General features: G+C 40.3%; 2 protein-coding genes across 2 annotated transcripts; both read right to left on the bottom strand.

Annotated features, from left to right (window-relative positions):
- Positions 1–6,268: 6,268 nt before the first annotated feature.
- ltb4r (leukotriene B4 receptor) lies at positions 6,269–11,568 on the bottom strand. Its single transcript, XM_020588194.1, has 4 exons — positions 11,476–11,568; positions 9,268–9,810; positions 8,191–8,461; positions 6,269–7,631 (listed from the first exon to the last, which is right to left on the bottom strand). Exons 2-4 carry the CDS (start codon positions 9,762–9,764, stop codon positions 7,260–7,262), a joined length of 1,140 nt encoding a protein of 379 aa, XP_020443850.1. The 5' UTR covers positions 9,765–9,810; positions 11,476–11,568; the 3' UTR covers positions 6,269–7,259.
- Positions 11,569–13,952: 2,384 nt separating this feature from the next.
- Positions 13,953–18,990, bottom strand: LOC109952886 (leukotriene B4 receptor 1-like). Its single transcript, XM_020588195.1, has 5 exons — positions 18,780–18,990; positions 15,496–16,050; positions 15,182–15,382; positions 15,042–15,082; positions 13,953–14,296 (listed from the first exon to the last, which is right to left on the bottom strand). The coding sequence occupies exons 2-5, from the start codon at positions 16,039–16,041 to the stop codon at positions 13,981–13,983; spliced, it is 1,104 nt and encodes a 367-aa protein (XP_020443851.1). The 5' UTR covers positions 16,042–16,050; positions 18,780–18,990; the 3' UTR covers positions 13,953–13,980.
- Positions 18,991–19,936: the final 946 nt, after the last annotated feature.

Here is a 19,936-nt window from a genome sequence, read left to right as displayed (position 1 = left end):
TAATATTTAAAAGATAATATGAAGCAAAAACAAGTCCAAAAGATACTCACACAGGTTGTTTCTGTTCCAAGAGAATGAGCTCCTCATCTACAAATTTTATATCTCATACAGCCACTAGTGAGATTTATACCTTCAGTGAGATGGTTGACATCCACTCCCATCTTCCTCCTTGCCCTCCCCTCCCACTCAAAGACACACACAGGGACATGTGCACACGTGTGCACACATCATTAATGATAAAAATATTAAATTTCATCCAATTTTTCATATAATCAAAATGTAACGAGTGATGAGGAGTAACATTTCAACCCTTATTTACAGTGTCTGTTACCAGTATTGTCCTCATTTTAGTTTATATATCTAGTTTCTGGTGGCTGCTTTCTAGAAAAATACATCTTTGTAACACAATATAAGCATTGCTTTTCATGATTCTGGCAGCAGTAACAGTAAATGTGAGTAAAATGAAGATGTGGGTGGTTATCTGCCATAGCCGAACGAATTTTAAAATGTAAACTGTTCTATGTACCGTACATAAAACACAACACACACTGTCTCTTCTCTCTTTGAACTCTTTTGAATGTTCTGCAAAAATGCCAATCCCATTAGTGGTCATTTGGCACAAACATGCAGGAAAGAAAAAACAGTAACATATGAAGATGAGTCTGAAATGATTTTGGCTCATTATTTATCATTTATTTGTCTTTCTTATGGTTGTTAAATTATTACTTTATTTTTGGTGCTTTTTTTTAACATCATGCAGGGTTTCAGATGTTTTAAGATGAGACAGCAGCTGACCTGATTAGTTTCTGGTCAGCCTACATCTTTTTCAGAATTGTTGACTGTACGCGAGCTAATAATGTGTACTACATTAATAGTGCAGAAACTCTACAAAATTATGAGGGCCCCCTATTGTACTCCATTGCTTTTTCTGTTCTAATCTCATACAAACATTTTAACATGCACTTTATGGACATCAGCTACTCTTAAATGTCATATTATTATTCAAACAAATTCTGTGCATTTTCAATTTACATTTGTATTGAAAAAAAAGGGGGTGGGTGGGCAGGCTGGTGCTTTAAGCCTCTATACTGGGTTTTGAGGTGGAAACTTCTTGCAGTGCATTCTTTATCATGCCAGTACTCTGCTATAACTGCTCCATTGCCTGCTGCACCCTATGTGTTCACAGTGCCATTGCTCACTGGCTGAAGCAACTTGCAACACACACTCTGGTAGGGAAACCACAAGGTAAGTGTCTTGTTCCAAAATGAGATACTATGTGTAAATGAGTGCAAACTGAAACCAATTAGGATTTGTGGTGCTGGTGTATCCTATAACTTTCAGCTGGCAAATTGTAGAAATGGTAAATGCTTTTCAAGTCTTTTTAGTGTCAAAATTTGGTATAGCTGTTCATACAATAATTTCCACAGAGTATAAAGGAATACAGTCAGGATTATGCAACAGAGCAATGGCTCTCTACTGACACTTTGGACATGCTGACAGTATGACCTCCAGTGAAATTGAGAGTGTCAGTCATAAGGGATTTGTTGACATTTCATTTTGTAGGTGAGGTTATATTTGGTAGGGCTAGAGAACCACATCAGGGGTCATGAGGGTAATCAATGCGTGTCTGATATGAGAGTAAATAAGTGCAGTGACTATGTGTGTGACATTTCCAGGAATGCAGCATTCACACTGTCCTTGTTTTCTTCATATTTTTCTCTCGTTTTGTCCTTTCTTGGCACAGCGTACTCTGCCAGAAAATGTTTGGCCATCTACACTATGACAAGGTGGTGGACCAGGTGATGGTGGGCGCAGCAACAAATTATGAAAAAAAACAAAGAGGAGAAGGAATAATTGGAACATGAACAGGTGCAGTTGGAGAAGGAAGTCTAAGAGATATGGATGATGCTGGGGAAAAAAGTGCAGCAGAAACTCTCCTTCAAAACCAAAAATGTGTCAAACACAGAATTAAAGCATATGCCAACATCCAAAGCCCATCACACCCTTCACCATACACCTTCATCTATCCCTGAAGACCCAATTCTCTTTCATTACATCCTTCCCTCACACCCTGACATCCTGTTCACTCGCCTACATCGCCTACAGGATGAAGGACTACTCCTGGACTGCACCTTTCTCATCCAGGGCAACTTGTTCCAAGCCCACAGACTGGTGGTGGCAGCTGCCAGTGAAACTCCCAATGCATTTTTTTGGCTCAAAACAAAAGTCGAGGCTAGGAGTGGAAGAAATAGCCCATGCTTTGACTCCAGTGGGTTTAAGGGCTGTTCTGGACTTTGCATACTGTGGAAACATTGCCATGGACTTGGATAAAGAGGAGGTAATGGAGGAAGTGCTGAATGCTTGCAGGTGTCTGAAGATGGACAGGCTTAGGCAAAAGTCACTGAAGGTCACAACCTCTGTGGCCACAGAGAGAGACAGGGGTTTGATAGTCATAAGGGACAGATGGGATTGAGGAGTGGGATGTGATGTCACAATACAAGCAGAGAGTGGAGAGAAATACTCAGGTAAGAGGCAAATGAAGATATCCTCAAGGCAAAAAAAAGCACAAGTCATTTGTTCAAATGGCAAACTAACCTTTGTTTACATGTTCCTGACAATAGACCATGTCTGTATCAGTTATAATTGTCTGTCAGAAGCAACGTAATACTGTTGTGCAACATCTGCAATAGTGGGAGTGTGTTGCTACAGGTACCAGAGTCATCTACAAGGAGTGATTTAACTGATCACTGCAGTATATTAATAAATGATATGTGATAACACATGACAGCAAAAACTGCAGTTCTGTTATGAGCAAGGTTATGTTTACAACAAAAGAACTAAACTAAAACTACTTCTGATTTTATTAACTGAGAAAATGTTGTGAATGTGAAATTTCTATAGCAAACATTCTGTAGCTTTAAGTTATAGGCACTTGAGTAAAAACTACATTTCCCTGTCAAACGTAGCGTGGATATACTGTTTAATTTAGCGCAACATAAAAATATTTGCACTTCCATCTCAGTTAACAATACACATTTCTCAGAGGCCCTTTCCCAGAACACTTCATCAACATGTTTCTATATCAGCTGTTGGTTATGCAGCTAAGAGGAGAAAGTCATTACAATGGTTGCAAAAACTGTTTTTGAGCAGTGACTCACTTGTTTAATCAGTTATCAACAATGGATGTTTTGTTGAAAACCTGCCTAATATTTTCTCCATGACATATGAATTACCCAACATTTTGTTGCATGTTCAAAAACTAACATTTTCACATAAACACAAGCAACAATTGTTTACATGTATACACTAGTATATTTGTTATTGTAGTGGCTAAAAATAAACAAGGTAACAGTATGTACTTCATATAGATATTATGTGCACTAGTTGTGTAAGGGAGAGCTGACGGAGAGCTGGGTAAGAGAGCGAAAGAGAGAGAGAGAATGCTACTGGGACAGTAAACCATGTGCTTTTTGGGGGACAACTGACTGTGGGTTGACAGAAAGACTGACTCGTGACCAACAAAAACTGACTGGACTGACGCGTTTGACAATCTTCTTATTTAATGCTTTATCTATCACATTGCAGGAGGAGAGTCCCTGTTCTCTGTTTCCCTAACTACAAGATTATCTGTTTAAATACTACTCTATTCAGAATAATTGTAATATTAAATGATCCTTTAAATTGGGATGGTTTGTCTGAATTAATTTAGTCGGCATCACACTCTAGCCACGACATTATGAAATGATAGGCATTTTTGTCATTGAGTAGCATTAGTTTGTATGGGAGGGGAGAGAAACTCAGAGCATCATGGGGCCCCCAGCAGCCTAGGCCTATAGCAGCATAACTAAGGGAAGGCTCAGGGTCACCTGATCCAGCCCTAACTATAAGCTTTATCAAAAAGGAACGTCTTAAGTCTAATCTTAAAGGTAGAGAGGGTGTCCACCTCCCGAATTGAGACTGGGAGTTGGTTCCATAGGAGAGGAGCTTGATAGCTAAAGGCTCTGCCTCCCATTCTGCTTCTGTGGACTCTAGGAACCACAAGTAAACCTGCACTCTGAGAGTGAAGTGCTCTGTTAGGATGATAAGGCTCTACGAGGTCTTTATGATACAATGGAGCCTTGTTATTAAGGGCTTTGTATGTTAGGAGAAGGATTTTAAATTCTATTCTGACTTTTACAGGGAGCCAGTGGAGAGAAGCTAATATGGGAGAGATATGATCTCTCTTGCTCGTTCCTGTCAGTCCTCTGGCTGCAGCATTTTGGATTAACTGGAGGCTTTTTAGGGAATTATTGGGACATCCTGATAGTAAAGAGTTACAGTAGTCCAGCCTGGAAGTAACAAATGCATGGACCAGTTTTTCAGCATCACTTTGAGACAGGATGCTCCTGATTTTTGCAATATTGCGCAGGTCAAAGAAGGCAGTTCTAGAGACTTGATTTACTGTATGTGTGATTTAAAGGACATATCCTGATCAAAGATGACTCCAAGGTTCCTGCGAGTTGATACTTTGTGCTGAGACTGGATTAACTAAACAATGATAACCTGGTCGGTTCACAGTAACATACATTACTGACAAATCAAAAAAAGATCCACTTTTCAAAAGACAAGACTGAGCTCTGGAGCCACACTGACAGGTGTTACCCTGTTATGTTCTTATTGGCTGGTTGATGTGTATACATTTTGCAGATTTCTTTTAGCTTTCGGGGGCATTTCTTGACTACCCATTACAAATACGAGGACAAATGCCTATTTTGTTTTTATTGTCTCCCTGTTCCACATGGCAATTACACACTTGCTGTCCCTAAAAATGTGGCCATTCCTGTTTATATGTGTTATGTTTACTTAACCTTGAAGAAACAGGTTTGACTCACCCATACTTGTAGGATGGGCCCTTTTCACAGTGACGTCAGCTAACATGGCGATTCCAGGATTAGGGTGTATCACTGTTTCCGGTTCAAATGGGGCAAATGGATTTAAGAGCAAAGCTGAAGTCCAACATTTCCCTGAGATAGTAAAAAAAAAACAACACCAGCACATTGTAAATCACATTTGTTCACAGTAATATTAATTTGTTTGTTACTGCCACAGACCACTGGTGAATGGAGCTCTCTGATATATATTAACACATCCTGAAGAGGCAGGCATGTCTGAGCTATATTTTAGAACTTTCATACACTTTTGGCAAACTTGGACTTTACTTGGATTTAACAAGTAGTCAGCACTAGTTTTCATCAACATAAAATTTACTAAAAGTAGCCTTGTTGTATCAGGTGTACAATTACAAATATTTTTCATAACCCCTGTAATGTATACCAACAACATTTACTATGATCATGCATAAACAAATATTAAAATTTATGACACTATAATTATATGCTGCAGTTTAATGACATTCCTTTATTAACTGTTTATGGTATATATTGATTGTATATCAAAGGGAAAATTGCATGTCCCTCTAGTGGATTATACTGACACAATCCTCAAGTTTCCTAACATGATTATTTTATCCTGAATTCATGTAAATGTGTTAAATTATGTGGGATATACTGTAAAGATACTATCATAAAGCATAACATCTTAGGATCTCAGAAGATTTTTTTTTTTAAACAATGTAGAAGAAAGATTTAGGAGAAGTTTAGAGGTTGATAAAAGTTCACAGTGAGTTTTCTTTGATACATCCCCTGCTTGTGTTCCTGGGTGTCGTCCCCATTAGGCAGGCTCACCCCTTGAACACAGCTGTGTGCAGCCATGCTGCAGTTGTACTGGGCGGGCAGATCTACATCTCTGGAGGCTGTGACCCCCATCAGTGCTGCCTTTCCTCTATGTGGCACTACCATACTTCCAGTGGCACCTCTCTCAGTGCGCCTATGACTGCGGGAGCAGGACGTGTGGGTCATATCATGTTAGCTCTGGGTAAGGGGTTGGTGGTAGCTAGAGGCGTGCAGCCACTCTGGATGGGCTTTGGAGACCAACTACTCTGTGAGCTGTATGACCCCACACATGACTCCTGGTCCACCCTGCCACGACCACATTTGTCACCAGGGGCAACTGTACTTGATGGACGGCTATATGTGGTAGGAGGGTCTTCAGCAAACACAGCAAGGGATACCAAGTGGGTGCATTGCTATGATCCCAAGGAGGGGTGCTGGGAAAACCTGGGTGCTATGCCTTACCCATACACAGATCGGGCAGCTTGTTGCCTTCCACTTCCTACTAACATGACTCATGAGCATTAAAATTTTTAATTCAAGCAAAACAAGTTGTAACACACAAGTCAAATCTAACACCTATGGTTCTCTAAAAAATAACGGAAACCAGTGGCAACAACAGTCAAAAGAGTCAGGAAGGAAGGGGGAAAAAATCAGCTTGCCACACATGACAAGAAAAAAAGACATGAATGATGGAGAAGTGTCATCTTTGACAGGCATTTTGTCATCAAGCTGTACAGTTGTGTCTACAGGACACTATCCTGCCAAGAGCTCACACTGTCCATCCTCTGTCACTTATCGGTTTGTGTGAGGAAAGTTGCATTGATCTGCAAAAAGATTAACAATAACATGGATTTTTATATTCTGGAGATTTCAGTCAAGTGTTATGAAACAGTGAAAGGATGGATGCTTTGGTGAAATCTTTCTTATGCAATGTCCTGTTCATGCTTGTGAGTACTGCATGAGTAACTGGGTCTTTTCATACATCTGTGCAAAAGACAGTTAATTTTGCAAGACAGCCTAGCACTCGAAGTATAGTACTTGTGTGGGCCTCCTATGACAAATACAGAACAGCCAAAATAAACTAGTAGTTATCCACAAGAAAATAACCATAGGCATTATTTTAAAAAGTTCCTGACAAAAATAATTTTAGGCCAGAGACAAAGAGTGCAAACAGATGTAAATAATTAGTTTATACATTGAAACCACCGTGGGCCCATAATGCTTAAAATACATGATAAAATTATAACATACACTTTGTAAAGTCACTGCTATACAAATATTTTTAGGCTTGTAAAAATATATGAGCTGAAATCATATTAAATTACAAACAATTAATAATGATTCATTAATTATCTTCTTGTCTTGTTATCTTGTTAATGTAGCTTCATGATTTACCATTCCTTCTCCTAATGTTGTACAGGAAACCATTTTCAGTTCAGTGTGTAAGGCCCATAGATGTAAAAGCTCCAAATGACAAAATCATGGATCAACACAGTCTGTGTCTAAGTAAGCAGTTTAGAAAGGTAGACTAAAGAAATGACTTAAATGCTACTGTTGCTGCTCGACACTGTGCAGACTCTCGACCTCTTTGCCCGCCACACTCCTGCTCCTCTCCTTGTTCTTGCCTTTGACAGACCTCCCCATTTTGACTGACAGCGTGTGCAGGACAGAGCTCTCATCCGGTGTGGAGCTGCTGCGGCCACTGTGGCTGAAGGTAGATGTGCTCCTGCTCTCCGAGTTGGTGGCTTCAAACAGCTTGGCCATGAAGCCAAGGCCGGCCTGACGGATGTGGGAGCTGCCAGCAAACACGTAGAGAATGGGATTGACAGCACTGCTGAAGTAGGCGAAGGGCGTGACAATTCGACGAGCTGTCTGAGCAGCGCTGACCACTGATATATTGTCCTGTAACAGACCGGCCACCTGGAGGAGGGAGAGAAGAAGAGGGAGGTTAGAGGAAGGAAGGACAAGGTAAACAAATTCTCCAGTAGAAGTAGAGCCGTGGAAATGTATACTATGCTGGACTTATCAAAACAACATGGAATTTTAAAATGCAAATCAGAAACCAGCCTTCAAATGAGTGGCAAAACACCTGTATCTTATAGATACATGCTTGAAATCAAAGCATCTCTGCAGTTCAGTGGTCTTCCTAGAGACAGACAACCACATTCATTCCTATGGGCAATTTAGAGTCACCAATCAACCTAAGCTGCATGTCTTTGGACTGTGGAAAGGAAGCTGGAGCACCTGGAGAGAACCCACCCAGGGACAGGGAGAACATCCAAACCCCACACAGAAAGGCACTGGGTCATCTGAGGGTCAAACCCAGAACCTTCTTGCTGTGAGGTGACAGAACTAACCACTGCGTCACCATGCTGCCGCATCTCCATATTTGCAAATTAATAATCAGGTAGTAATTAGTAATCAGTTTCTATTCAATGTATGTTTGGTTAAACTCTTTTTAAACAAAAAATTCAATCACCTCTATGATGTTGACAATGTGATAGGGCAGCCAGAATACTGCAAAGGCACAGATGATCATCAGGATCAGGCGGGTTCCTTGTTCTCTGCGCTGGAACTTAGCGCTTTGCAGGCGGCAAATGACAGAGGAGTAGCAGATGTTGATGACAGAGAAGGGCACCAGGCAGCCCATGATGGTCTCAAACAGGTACTGGAAGACCCGGTGGCCCACACTTTTCCAGTGGTATGGAATGCAAACAAAGGTATTGTTGTATTGTGGGATCTTCAGATTACTGTCAGAGAAGCAGAGGGGGACAGAAATCACAAAATGAAAGTAAATGTGACAGTAGGTTGGTGCATCACCTGCTCAGCTGGATTCTTAGACATTTAGATGTATGTGTAGGGGTGTGGGATAGTGGTGGTGGTGGGGTTAGTGTATTCATTTTATATTATTTTGCATTTACTGTATATTTTTTTTCTTTTTTTAATTTTATGGACCCTCATTCATTGTGTCCATAATAAAGTTGATGTTGATGATGATGATATATTGATACAATCAACACAGACACATCCAAAGATGGTGTCAGGTCAGGTTTATAAGGAAGCTAATTAGTGAAAAACTATTAAATTAAAAGATCAAAAAGCCAATTAAGATTTAGTGGGTGACACATGAATAGCTTTGTATTGTAAGTGTCTTTTGGTGCTAGCTGTCCTCAAAGTTCCTCATTCAACATGACAGCAGGACACACTTGACAGGGTCTGACCAGGAAGTTTCATCACCACATACACTGAGCTATTTCACAATTTTCTCCATCAGGTTTTACTTATATAACGGAAATGGGTAGGTGCACAACGGCCAGAATTGGACATTCTGCTGGAACCTGTTATCCCACATTGCTAGTAAATGACTTGCTAATATTTACAGTAGAAAACAAGCTGGTGAAAAGGGTGATGAAGCAGCATTTTAAATTTGATGTGCATGAAATGTGTGCTTAACTTAAATATCAAAACTTGTCTTGCAGCAGCCATAAAAACTAAGCTTTTTTTTTTAATTAGAAACATAATAGGTTGAAAGGTATACAGGAAATTTAAGTCTTACCTGCGATAGAAAGGCATTGGCAGTGACAGGATGAATGCCATCACCCAGACACCCAGCAGGAAACCCAGCAGGGAGTGCTTGGTCCTCATTCTCTGGGACAGGAAAGGCCTTGTGGTGGCCAGGCAGCGGTCAAAGCTCATCAGGCAGATGAGATAGATGGACACGTACATGTTCACGCTGCAAAGGTAATGCACCAGCTTACATGCTGCTGAGCCAAACTCCCAGCCCTGGTGTCCAGCCAGGAAACGCAGGAAAAAAGGGGCGCTGAGCAGCACGAAAGTATCCGCCACTGCCAGGTTCAACACCAACAGACAGGTCACCGAACGCTTCTTCACCCGGCAAAACACTGACCACACCACAAACAGGTTCCCGGGGAAGCCCAGCACAAAGGCTAAGGTCAGGATGGCAATACTGACCTGGTCTGACACAGTCATGGGCAGAGAAAAGGAGGCCACGGAGGCCTGCTGGGAGGTGGAGTTGCTGATACTGGACGCCATCAGGGAAGAATCTGAGTTGGGTTTCAAGTACTGAGACTCACACAACCTTTCAAAGAAAAAACAAGCAGGAAACAGGATATGTTGTGTTATGTTTGTGGTATGTGAATGTGTGTCACTGCTGTGAGACATTGCGCAGTATATCTGCATTATGTATTACTGCATATCTACACAGCAGAGATCATAGGAACATGGTCGTCAGCAGGTTTCCTGTAGTAGTCACACAAGTAGTGTTCTCCCATGAGATAACGTGTGTTCTCCCATGAGATAACGTGTAACCCTTATTGCACAAGATTTATGCACAGCTTGTACCTTTGGCATTTTGACTTCCTTTTAATGTGGCTGATTGTGTTTAGATGCCGGCATTTCAAAGTTCAGTGTTTATTTTGTCATATGCACAGTTAGGAAACGTGTTTCCCTGTACAATGAAATTCTTACTTTGCTGTCCACATGAATGCCACAAAATACAAATTTTATATAATAAATAAAATTATTTTGTGGTTATTTGTTCTTTTTTTATTTTTGCCATTTGTTTGAACAAATATTCAGATGCAGTTTATTTTTTTTTTATCTAGAGATTGGTGTTTGGGGGTGTAAATATGGGCTGAGATGTCTCCCCTGCCAGTTCTTTCTAGCGTTATCAGGCCCGTTTGTTTCCCCGTTCTCTTTTACTGTATAGTATCTTCACGTTTTGTCGCCCTAGCTCTGTTCCAGTCTTTAGCTCCATTGTTTCATTCCTCCTCGCCTCTGTCGCTTCTCCGGACCACAGACCTCCTCTACTCGGCTCCTTCTCCACCACGCAGGTCGATGCACAGTCTCCTACTAACTATATGTACAAACTCTGTTCTTCCTCAGTACTTTCCACCACGACCAGTCCAGGAGTGAGTGCCAGCGTCCGCAGCCCGGTCTTCTCCTCATCATTCAGCCACTGACTGTATTCACTTCTGCAGCTCGACACCCGGTCCCACTTCTACCTTACTATTCATTTCCTTGTTATATTTCACTGTAATTAAACTTGGCACTGCTTGCACTGAAGTCAGCCTCCTGGGTCCGTCATATTTTTGTGACTCTCTCACCCCTGTGTTCGAGCCGATCTAACAAAATCAAATGTGGCTTTACTCTTCATTTTTATACCATAAAGATAGTTGCCCACCAAAAATAGCACAATACAATATACAATATGTTCAGTAAATCTTGAAAATTAGAACGGGGCAGATGGAGAACATTTTGGAACGGGTGGCCAGGCGGGGGCACAGACTCAGAGGGGTGGCACATTTGAAACACGTGCAAAAAGTAAATTAAACCTCTAGTTCTATGAAATAATAAATTATACATTAAGATTCAAACAGTTTACTCTGTGTAAAAATGAGATCTTTAGCTAACTTTGGCTGTGCTCTTCATTCACTGCTACACCGTGATTCCCCTCAGTGAGGTGAATCATGCAAAGTACTCCACAAGAGCAAATGCCATGCTGCATGAGCGATATAAAATAAAATCCATTTGACCGATATCGGTTATAAAGCACCAGAAAAATGTTAGAGCTATTTAGATATCTTTCATATTTGCCACATTTTTTATACACCAGGGAAACTAGTGCTGATATGAGTTCTTCCTCTCTCTTAAAAATCTTAAGGTCTTTGAGTCAAACAGCAACAACAAAAGTTTGCAATTTGAAAATATAAGTAATTTTAGAAATCTTACAATACATACTGACCTTCAAATGAAGATGTCTTTTTAAAACCAAACTACTAGATGGTTATCAATCTAACACCATGTCGAATCTAGTGCCAACTCCTTCCCTTTTTACTTGAAGACTGCACCAGAAGAAAAAAGCAAAAAAAAAAATATATATATATTGAGTAAGGGAGGCCATGTGAGGGGAAACCCAGTGACCACAGGAAGGCAGTTTGAGCTCATTATAGCTATTGTTCCTCCTACACATTTAATTCTATTGTATTCCAGTATTGCCAAATGCAGGTACAAGGGGATACAGGTGTTTGTGTCAACTTTACAGAAAAAATTGAGAGGGCATCTGTGGTCTTTTGTAGAACATAATTTCCTGTGAAGTCTTCCAGAAAACATGAAATATGAATATATTTGAATATATGAATATGAACATTAGCCTAATGCTGTTTTGTGGGTATAAGAGAAATTTAAAATCAGCCAGCTTAGTGTGAAAGAGAAAAGAGCAGATATAATGGAGTCATAAAACACTGTGAAACTGATGGCATCATTTTAAGGAAGAGCATGAATGAACACTGGGTGGGGGGATGTTCCCGTAAAAATGCAGAATCTTGTTGATACATGACCTTTCAGTCATACCTCTATGGTGTACATTCCCTGCCCTTTTGCACCAGACACTCCCACACATTTACAGATTACTCCTCTTTCCACATAACCTCTGTCTGTTGCAAGTTGATCTTGAGGAACAGGGCATAGCAAAGTTGTGTCTCAGGAAAAGATGCTTTACTTCGTTTTGTTTTTCCCTCTACTTCATTGTTTTGAGTGGGTGCTCAGAGTGAAGTATTAAAACAATCAGGTTAGGCTGTAAAGCTGCACTAAGCATTATTTTCATATTAACAGATCAAATAAGTATGTGTAATGTGAAAAAGGGTAACTCATGGTGACAAACAGAATGAGCCTCCAGTTCTGTGCCTGATTTGACTTTATGACCATGATTTCATTGTTTTTAATCATCTTCATGAATCTCAATTGCAGCCACATGAGGCAGCGCTCTGACAAACCTGCTGTATCCTGCTCAGCACCAAACTACCCACATATAAAGTTAGCTGGTGGAGCATTAAGAAGCTAAAAGGCAAATGATTTGGTTGAGGCCAACATAGAACTAAAGAAGAGTTTCTTTTTCGCCAGAAACACAGCTGAAATAAACACCTGCAATGCTTTTTGTTTGCTGAATTAGACTTTGTTCTGCTAATCCAAAAATACTTTTATACATGACAAGTGAAACAAAAAAAAAAGGGTGAAATCCTGCAGCGTGTTAGGTATTTTTAGTCAGATAGATATTGGATAGATACTTTATGTATTAGAAATGTTTAGTGGAGATAGGATGTCTAGTTAGACTGTTAAATGCTTAGTCATGCTTATGAGTTTCTACAGGGTACATCTGGTCAAGGATAACTAGAGAGAAGAGTTGATGACTGTCAGCACACAGGATGTGTAATATTATTATTATGATGTGTATAACTGTAGCCTTAGCCATAATATTTTCTTATGTTTAATGTCATGACATGTTACTAGAGGTTGTGTGAGAATGTTTTTAGCTACACACCACTTAATCAACAGACACACATACATTGATTTACTTCATGTTTTGACTACTGCTATGGCCAAGTGCAAAGCTGGCACCAGGGACAAGTCATGGTTTGGCGTTTCTGTGTAGTATGGGGCTAGCCCAACCGAAGAGATAAATGTATAGGCCTGGTTTGGTTCAGGGTCTTTCATCTTTCATCTGCCTGCGTGCAGGTTGGAGGTGCAAGATGCCTGAGCATGTAATGTTAATTTTTACCTGTGTTCATGGAATAAATCAGCACTGTTTTGAAGTTACTTGGACTGCCTCATCTCTGAGTCCGTATGGTAAAAAGTACCGGATACAACAAGCGCATGCACAAAAACAAATTCAAGTGCTTTTGTCAAACATGAACTCTCAGCCTTGCTTGACTCAGCTCTCAGTAGTCAATGTTCCAGTTCATCTTAACCTGAGCTTCAGGCAGTACAAGTAAAATGTTGCATAAAGAAAACAGACAAATCTTGCACAATGACTTTACAATAAACATACTGTAAACATAGGACACCGCTTGGGGCGTGGGCATTGACAGGGGTTTGGTGTGGTGAGCAGTGTGAACATCTTGGATAATACTCCACAGTTGTTTCTTAGGAAACAGTAGAATACATTACATCAGTGTGTTCATTTAAACTCCACCTCCAAAACAACAATGTCACTTAAGGAATCCTTTGGGAGGCCATCGGTTCCCAGAGCAGTGTGCCAAGACACATCCCTGTCAGAGTTTGCGACAGTCTCATTAGGAAGAAAGATTCACATTATACAGAGCTGAATCTTTTTCTTGATCAGCAAGAACCAGCTGTACACAAACCAAAAAGTCTTGTTAAAATGTTTCAGTTTGTGACTGGATGAAGAAGAGCTTTAACTTCCCCTCCAGCATGACAACACCAGTATCAAGTCTGCTGCCTCTCATATCCTCTACTTAACATTCTTCACCTCTTTGATGTTAGAGCTCGAGTTGGTTTCAGAGTCCTGCTCTTTGTCCTTTAACATGACAACCTCAGCATCTTTGTCTTTTTCGCGGCTGTTCTGGCTGTTCTGCCGGCTGTTCTGACGGCTCTTCCTAGTGGCTGAGTCCAAACCAGTGTGCTCAAACAAGCGAGCCATGAACGCCAGCCCTTCACGCCGAATATAGGACTTTGCTGCAAAGAAGTAAAGCACCGGGTTGGCACAGCTGCTGATGAAGGCTATGGAAGAGGTGACAGCACGGCTCCTCTGCCATATTTTGCCTAGTCTGACGGGTGGAGAGAGAAGCATACCATTTTATTAGAGTAAAACAAAAGAACTTGTCATTTTTACCAAACTATTCTGCACATTAAAACAGCCAACAATAAATGTATTACTTTAACTTAAACCACTTGTGTATGGAGCTAGAGCCAGGAAGGACTTGGAGTATCTTAGTATGAAGACCGACAGGAAGTGGAAACGGCTAACCTCATGGTTGAATTATTCAACGGGACTACCAGGGACAGTAATATAATTTGATAGAAGCCAAAACAAGTAGAAATAGGTGCAAAATGAGCAGAAATCTATATAAAATGGCCACACATAAAGGTAAAACTACAAAGGGACACAAAACAACTAGAAAATGATGCCAACTACTACTCATCTGGTTGCTCAGTCTGAGAGTCTTGCTGCTAGAAGTGTAGGAGGGGGCCCATTGTCTCATGATCCATCCATAGCTAACCTGGCTCTGCTATATTTAAAGATTAAAAGGCACCCACTACCAGTTAACAAGATGTATACTGCTCCAAACCCATCTTCCCATCTAACTCTCAGAAAGAAAGCCAAAGCAGACTGTTAGTCAATAATTGGTGCATTAAATGGTCCAATTTGACCCTAAGACAATTGCACCTAACTCACTCCTGCCTCAATATGTACTATGTAAAGGTACTGTAGATAACACTAATGATTAATTAGTGTTTGAAATGTACTCCTAGCCACAAAGATAAGATTGCATTCACAATGCTGTCACTTACATTCCTTTCACTGGACCCTCTGGACTTGAAGCCCATGAAATCTGAGGGGGACAGAAAATCACATCAGTAAAAACGATCAGCATGTTTTACTCACACTCATGACACTTGTGTTTTCTGTGAAAGCAGGATGTGTGACGTACTTGCACTATGTTGACAATGTGGTATGGCAACCAGAAGAAGCAGAAAGTCAACACAATGGCCAGGATGAGCTTCTCGCTACGAATTCGACGGCGGAACTTGGTTTGTCGGATCCGGCGTAAGATGCAGATGTAGCTGACTAAAATGACCCCATAGGGAAGTAGAAAACCAAGCACAAGCTCTGGTGTGTACTGGAGGACCACCTGTGTAGAGGATATATGATGAAATTAGAGAAAATATAACAATATTCGGAGGTAAGTTTTTCAAAACCCAGAGATGTCAGTGGCATGGAAATCTTCTGCTGTAAATGACTCACATGACTGTTTTTATCATGGAATGAACTGCACACGTTATTCCTCACATCCCTGAAGATAATTGCAGGAACAGAAGCGACCATCACCAGCACCCACACCACCACCAGCAACCGCATTACAGTTCTCTGCCTGGTGATGGCGCTGATGCGCTGTGGAAACAGCACTGCCACCAGCCTGTAGATGCTCATGACCATGATGAGCTGGAGGGAGGCGTACATGTTGACCAGGCACAGGTAGAACAGGATCTTACACATCTCCCTCCCAAACACCCACTTCTTCAAAACCAAGTAGATGATGAAGAATGGGGTGAGAGCCATTAGAAAGCCATCAGCGATGGCTAGGTTGAGGATGAGGAGGGTGGTGACAGTCTGTTTTCGGGCACGTGTCAGGATGCTCCAGATGACGAAAGCATTTCCAGGAAGGCCCAAAAGAAAGGCGAGGGTCATGATGAGGGCGCCCATAGCGGTGGCAGTTGGGTTATCAACAATGGTCTCGTTTTTGAAAGATGTGGAGTTGTCTAGGGAAGGGACGCTGCCACCCAGGGCCATTTTTGTTACCTGCCAAAGGGAGAATATGTTGGGTTTAAAGCAAAGGAAGGACCCAAAGTACAGACACAAACTCTGGTTCTAATAGTTTATCAGTCTTTATTCAAAAAGAAACTAAAGTTCTGGGTGATCTACCTGACAGGACAGAACTAAAGATTAATAGAATGGTCAGGGCAGCAGGTGGAAACACTGAATGGTGATTGTGACTGGAGTAAAGCTGGAGAAAGTGAGGTGATATAGGACAGGAAACTAACCAAAATAAAAGCACCAAACAGGAAGCAGTCCACAAGCTATAAGAATATGGATGAATAATTTTCATCAAACCGTTGAGTAAGCATTTGCATCTTTTAAGAGGATAGGAAATACTTAAAACACAGCGAAATTAGAGAACATGAATTTTCACATCACTGTTAACAATACATACAAATGCTAACAAATCAAACCTTAAATGTGTGAGTTCTGAAATTACTATGAAAAAATGTTTCCATAGCAGTTTCCCCAAGAACTAACTACAATATGTAAGCATTTCTCTGCTGTCACCATCCTACTGCATTACACACTGACTCCAGCAGATACGTCTGGATATTTTCTAACTAATTAGAGGCCTCGTCTCTGAATCCGACTCCATGTGTCATCTGGCAGAGACCTCGGTTTGACAATGCAAGAATGCATTTCTGCAGGAAAGTGTGTGAGTTTAACAGGTTTTAGCGAGGATTTTTAATTCATGAACAGTAAGACCTGAGCAATAGTCATTACGTTGCTCTATTGTTTTAGAGCTGATGAGGTGACTTTATTTGCAGGGCCATCTAAATAAAAAAGCAATATAGAGAGTTTTACATATGTCAAGGAAAAATATGAAATATATTTAGAAATACAGTCGAGAAAAAATATATAAATCACCAGATGTCAACCCAGTTGAACATCCAAGGGAGATTTTGGACTGACAGAGTATCTGTTGGAGGAATGGTTCATCCCTCCAGCAGAGTTCAGAGACTTGGGGAATCAACGTCAAGGTGCACTGAAGCTGTTCTGGTGGCCCAGCATGTCACTAAGACACTTTATGCTGGCTTTTCCTTTCATTTGTCACCTGTCTGTACTGTAGAGGTGCTACAGACATTTCCTGTTGCTGGAAAAATTTGTTTAAAAGGTAACATGTCATCACTAGCTCCACATTTCTTAACAAGAGCACGCCCTTGACACTGCTGACACCCAACTATGCAGTGTAGGTGCTCTTGTGCATAACCAGATATTCACACCCACATCTGCTCACCAAACATGTTCTTATTTTTTACAGGTTGTCAAGTAATAATGGATTATTAGAGGGTAAATCCATGTGGTGTAAGCTATAGTAAAGCAGAGCACACCATGTGATTTTACAGATTCAAAAGCAGCATTGTCTCATTTGTTATTTTGAAGGTATTTACTTCTAGTACTGCTCCTATAAGATATAGGTACTACACATACTACTGCGGCACATATTGTTGTATATCAAAGAGGAAGCTAGACGCATGTATGCGGTGGCACATGTAAGGGACTGGGGCTTCAGAAAATGTCTCTTTCTTTCTTTCCTTTAGAGTACTCACATTTTAGGAAAAATATTAAGGTAATTTGTCTATTAATTCATTTAGGCATTTGACAAGTAAATATTCTATTTTATTTCTTCTTGTTTGCTTGTTTTTATGTTTTTAAACTGAACAATTCAGGTTTCTGACTGTTTTTAAAACCCAGAATAACAGATTACAAAACCAGTTAATTCACTTTATGAAAAGAGCATATTTTAAATTATAAATGTCGACAAACATACTGTAAAAAGAAACTGCTTACATTATTTCATAATGGAAAATGACTGCAAAAAAAGCATTGCAAGATGATGCACAGATGTGCAATAAAAAGTTGAAACGCAAGTTTAAATTTATGCAGCTTATATAAAAGGTGTTCTCTTTTTGTTCCCTTGGCCTAGTTTTAAAGTACACGGTGTACTGCAGATTTGCTAATGGGTTTCAAAATTAATTGTGGTAGAAAAAAAAAGGCTTTTTCAAGGTTTCAAAATTAGAAAGAGACAGAAATGTAACCACATGGGCGATGTTCACAGAAAACCGCAGTCACAGTGGCATTAAAGCCTCAGAAGCCAGTGAAACTGTGCCATATTGTGCAACAGCCTCGCAATAGGACACCACATACCACCTATAACCAACTTAGGGGCGATATTCTTATATTGACTCTTTCTGTTACTCTTGTGGTCGGCAGTGTTTGTTTTAACACGTCAAAAGTTTCACTCTTTCTCCCATTTTCAATGCCTTTTATTATAATTTGTACAAGCACAGGCCTCTGTAAAATAAATGACAATGTCTAGGACTATAAAACCTGGCTGACTTAAAAGGTGTATTGTGTGTCTTGTGTGACTCATGCACATACCTACTAAAACACACCTGTTCCACCTACAGAGTAAAACCTTGCACGTAGAGATAAAACAGAATAAAGTAAGAGCTCGGCTACAGATATAGTTGTATAAAGTGAAGCGTTTATATTTGAACAAATCACAACTACCAAATAAACCTGACAGTAAAGTCACAAGACCCATGAAAACACAACGGGAAACCCTGCAAGAGCAAACAGATCCGAGCCTCTCCTTCAACAGTATTGGCATATGATTGAAGTGATTTGTTGGCAGCTTTAACCACTGTGTTGTTACTGACAGAAACTGATACACACTCACGAATGAGAAAATGAGACAGACTCACCAAAAGAAGACACCTGGAGCTGGAAAAGAAGTCTGAAGTTGTTGCAGTAGTTCTTTTACTACTATATGTAGTTGTAATTCTTTTTACCCTTTTCTTCTCTCCACATTTTCCCCACCCACTCGCTCATGTTCTCTGTCTTTCGAGTAGCTCTCCATGGATTTGTCATACTTGCTGTGGCATGTAGGGCAATGAGAGGGAAAGGCGTGTCCCCATTACCTGGCCTGCCTCTGCTCTGGCAACATCCTCACATGTTGAGTGAAGAATTCCATTGGTGTATTGCCAGTGTAAAAGATTAGCTCCCCCAAAGTGCAAAACTATTTTTCTGTTTATGTTTCCACAAAATGCTGCTCACTCCCACTTGATCACAGTGGTAACTAATGTTTCAGAGGCATGAAATCTGCAGCTATAAACTCCACCGCTTAAGATCCATAGCATGCAAGAGTTTGCTCCTGTTCTGCCAGCATGGGTGAAGTCAGACCTCGATGTTGGACAGCAAGGCTTTCAGTTTGGCATTCCTGTTCACCCCAAAGATGCTGGATGAAATCAAGGTCAGGATTCTGTGCAGACCTGTTCCTTCACACCAAAATGGGGGAAAAATGTTTTTTTTTTTTTTTATGAATGCTGCCTTCTGCATAGGGGCATTGCCATGTTGAGACAAGAAACAGTTACTGATTTCCTGTAACTGAAACAAAAACTGCCCAGACCATACAAAGACAGGCTTGTCCACATACTTTTGGTCATATAGCAAATATTTATTTGGGAGAATTTATATTTTATTTCACTTTTTTTAAATTAAATGTAGCTAAAGCATATATTTGTTATAAACCACTTTAAACTGCCTGTGTTTGGAAGGTGATATACAATCAAATGTCATAAAGAAAGGCACTAAGGATAGAAGCCTGTTGCTACTCCAGACCTATTTAACTTAAAGTCAATGACAGCGAAAATTATTTTGGCCTGACAGTTGTAAAGAGAAGATATGGGAAAATACTTGTAATTAAAAACTATGATAATACACTATCTCATAAATAAAGGATGAATTAAATTACCATCAAATGACCAAATCATTTTAATTCTACAGTCAATTAAACTGTGAGAGACTTAAATGTGACCTAGATATAACCAAAGGTGAACATCCTGTGTCACCAAACACCCAA

Source organism: Monopterus albus, unplaced genomic scaffold (assembly GCF_001952655.1).
Source record: "Monopterus albus unplaced genomic scaffold, M_albus_1.0 scaffold510.1, whole genome shotgun sequence".
In the NCBI taxonomy this organism is placed as follows: Eukaryota; Metazoa; Chordata; class Actinopteri; order Synbranchiformes; family Synbranchidae; genus Monopterus; species Monopterus albus.
This window is presented reverse-complemented; position numbering and strand designations above follow the sequence as displayed.

Bases quoted from the DNA above. Each gene is read 5' to 3' on its own strand.
- LOC109952886 (XM_020588195.1), bottom strand. From the start codon at position 16,041: ATGGCCCTGGGTGGCAGCGTCCCTTCCCTAGACAACTCCACATCTTTC. The intron at 15,083-15,181 runs GTACGTCACACA...TGTCCCCCTCAG, and splicing joins ACATTGTCAACATAGTGCAA to ATTTCATGGGCTTCAAGTCC. The intron at 14,297-15,041 runs GTAAGTGACAGC...TCCACCCGTCAG, and splicing joins GAGGGTCCAGTGAAAGGAAT to ACTAGGCAAAATATGGCAGA.
- ltb4r (XM_020588194.1), bottom strand. From the start codon at position 9,764: ATGGCGTCCAGTATCAGCAACTCCACCTCCCAGCAGGCCTCCGTGGCC. The intron at 8,462-9,267 runs GTAAGACTTAAA...CTTCTCTGACAG, and splicing joins CCAATGCCTTTCTATCGCAG to TAATCTGAAGATCCCACAAT. The intron at 7,632-8,190 runs GTGATTGAATTT...TCCCTCCTCCAG, and splicing joins ACATTGTCAACATCATAGAG to GTGGCCGGTCTGTTACAGGA.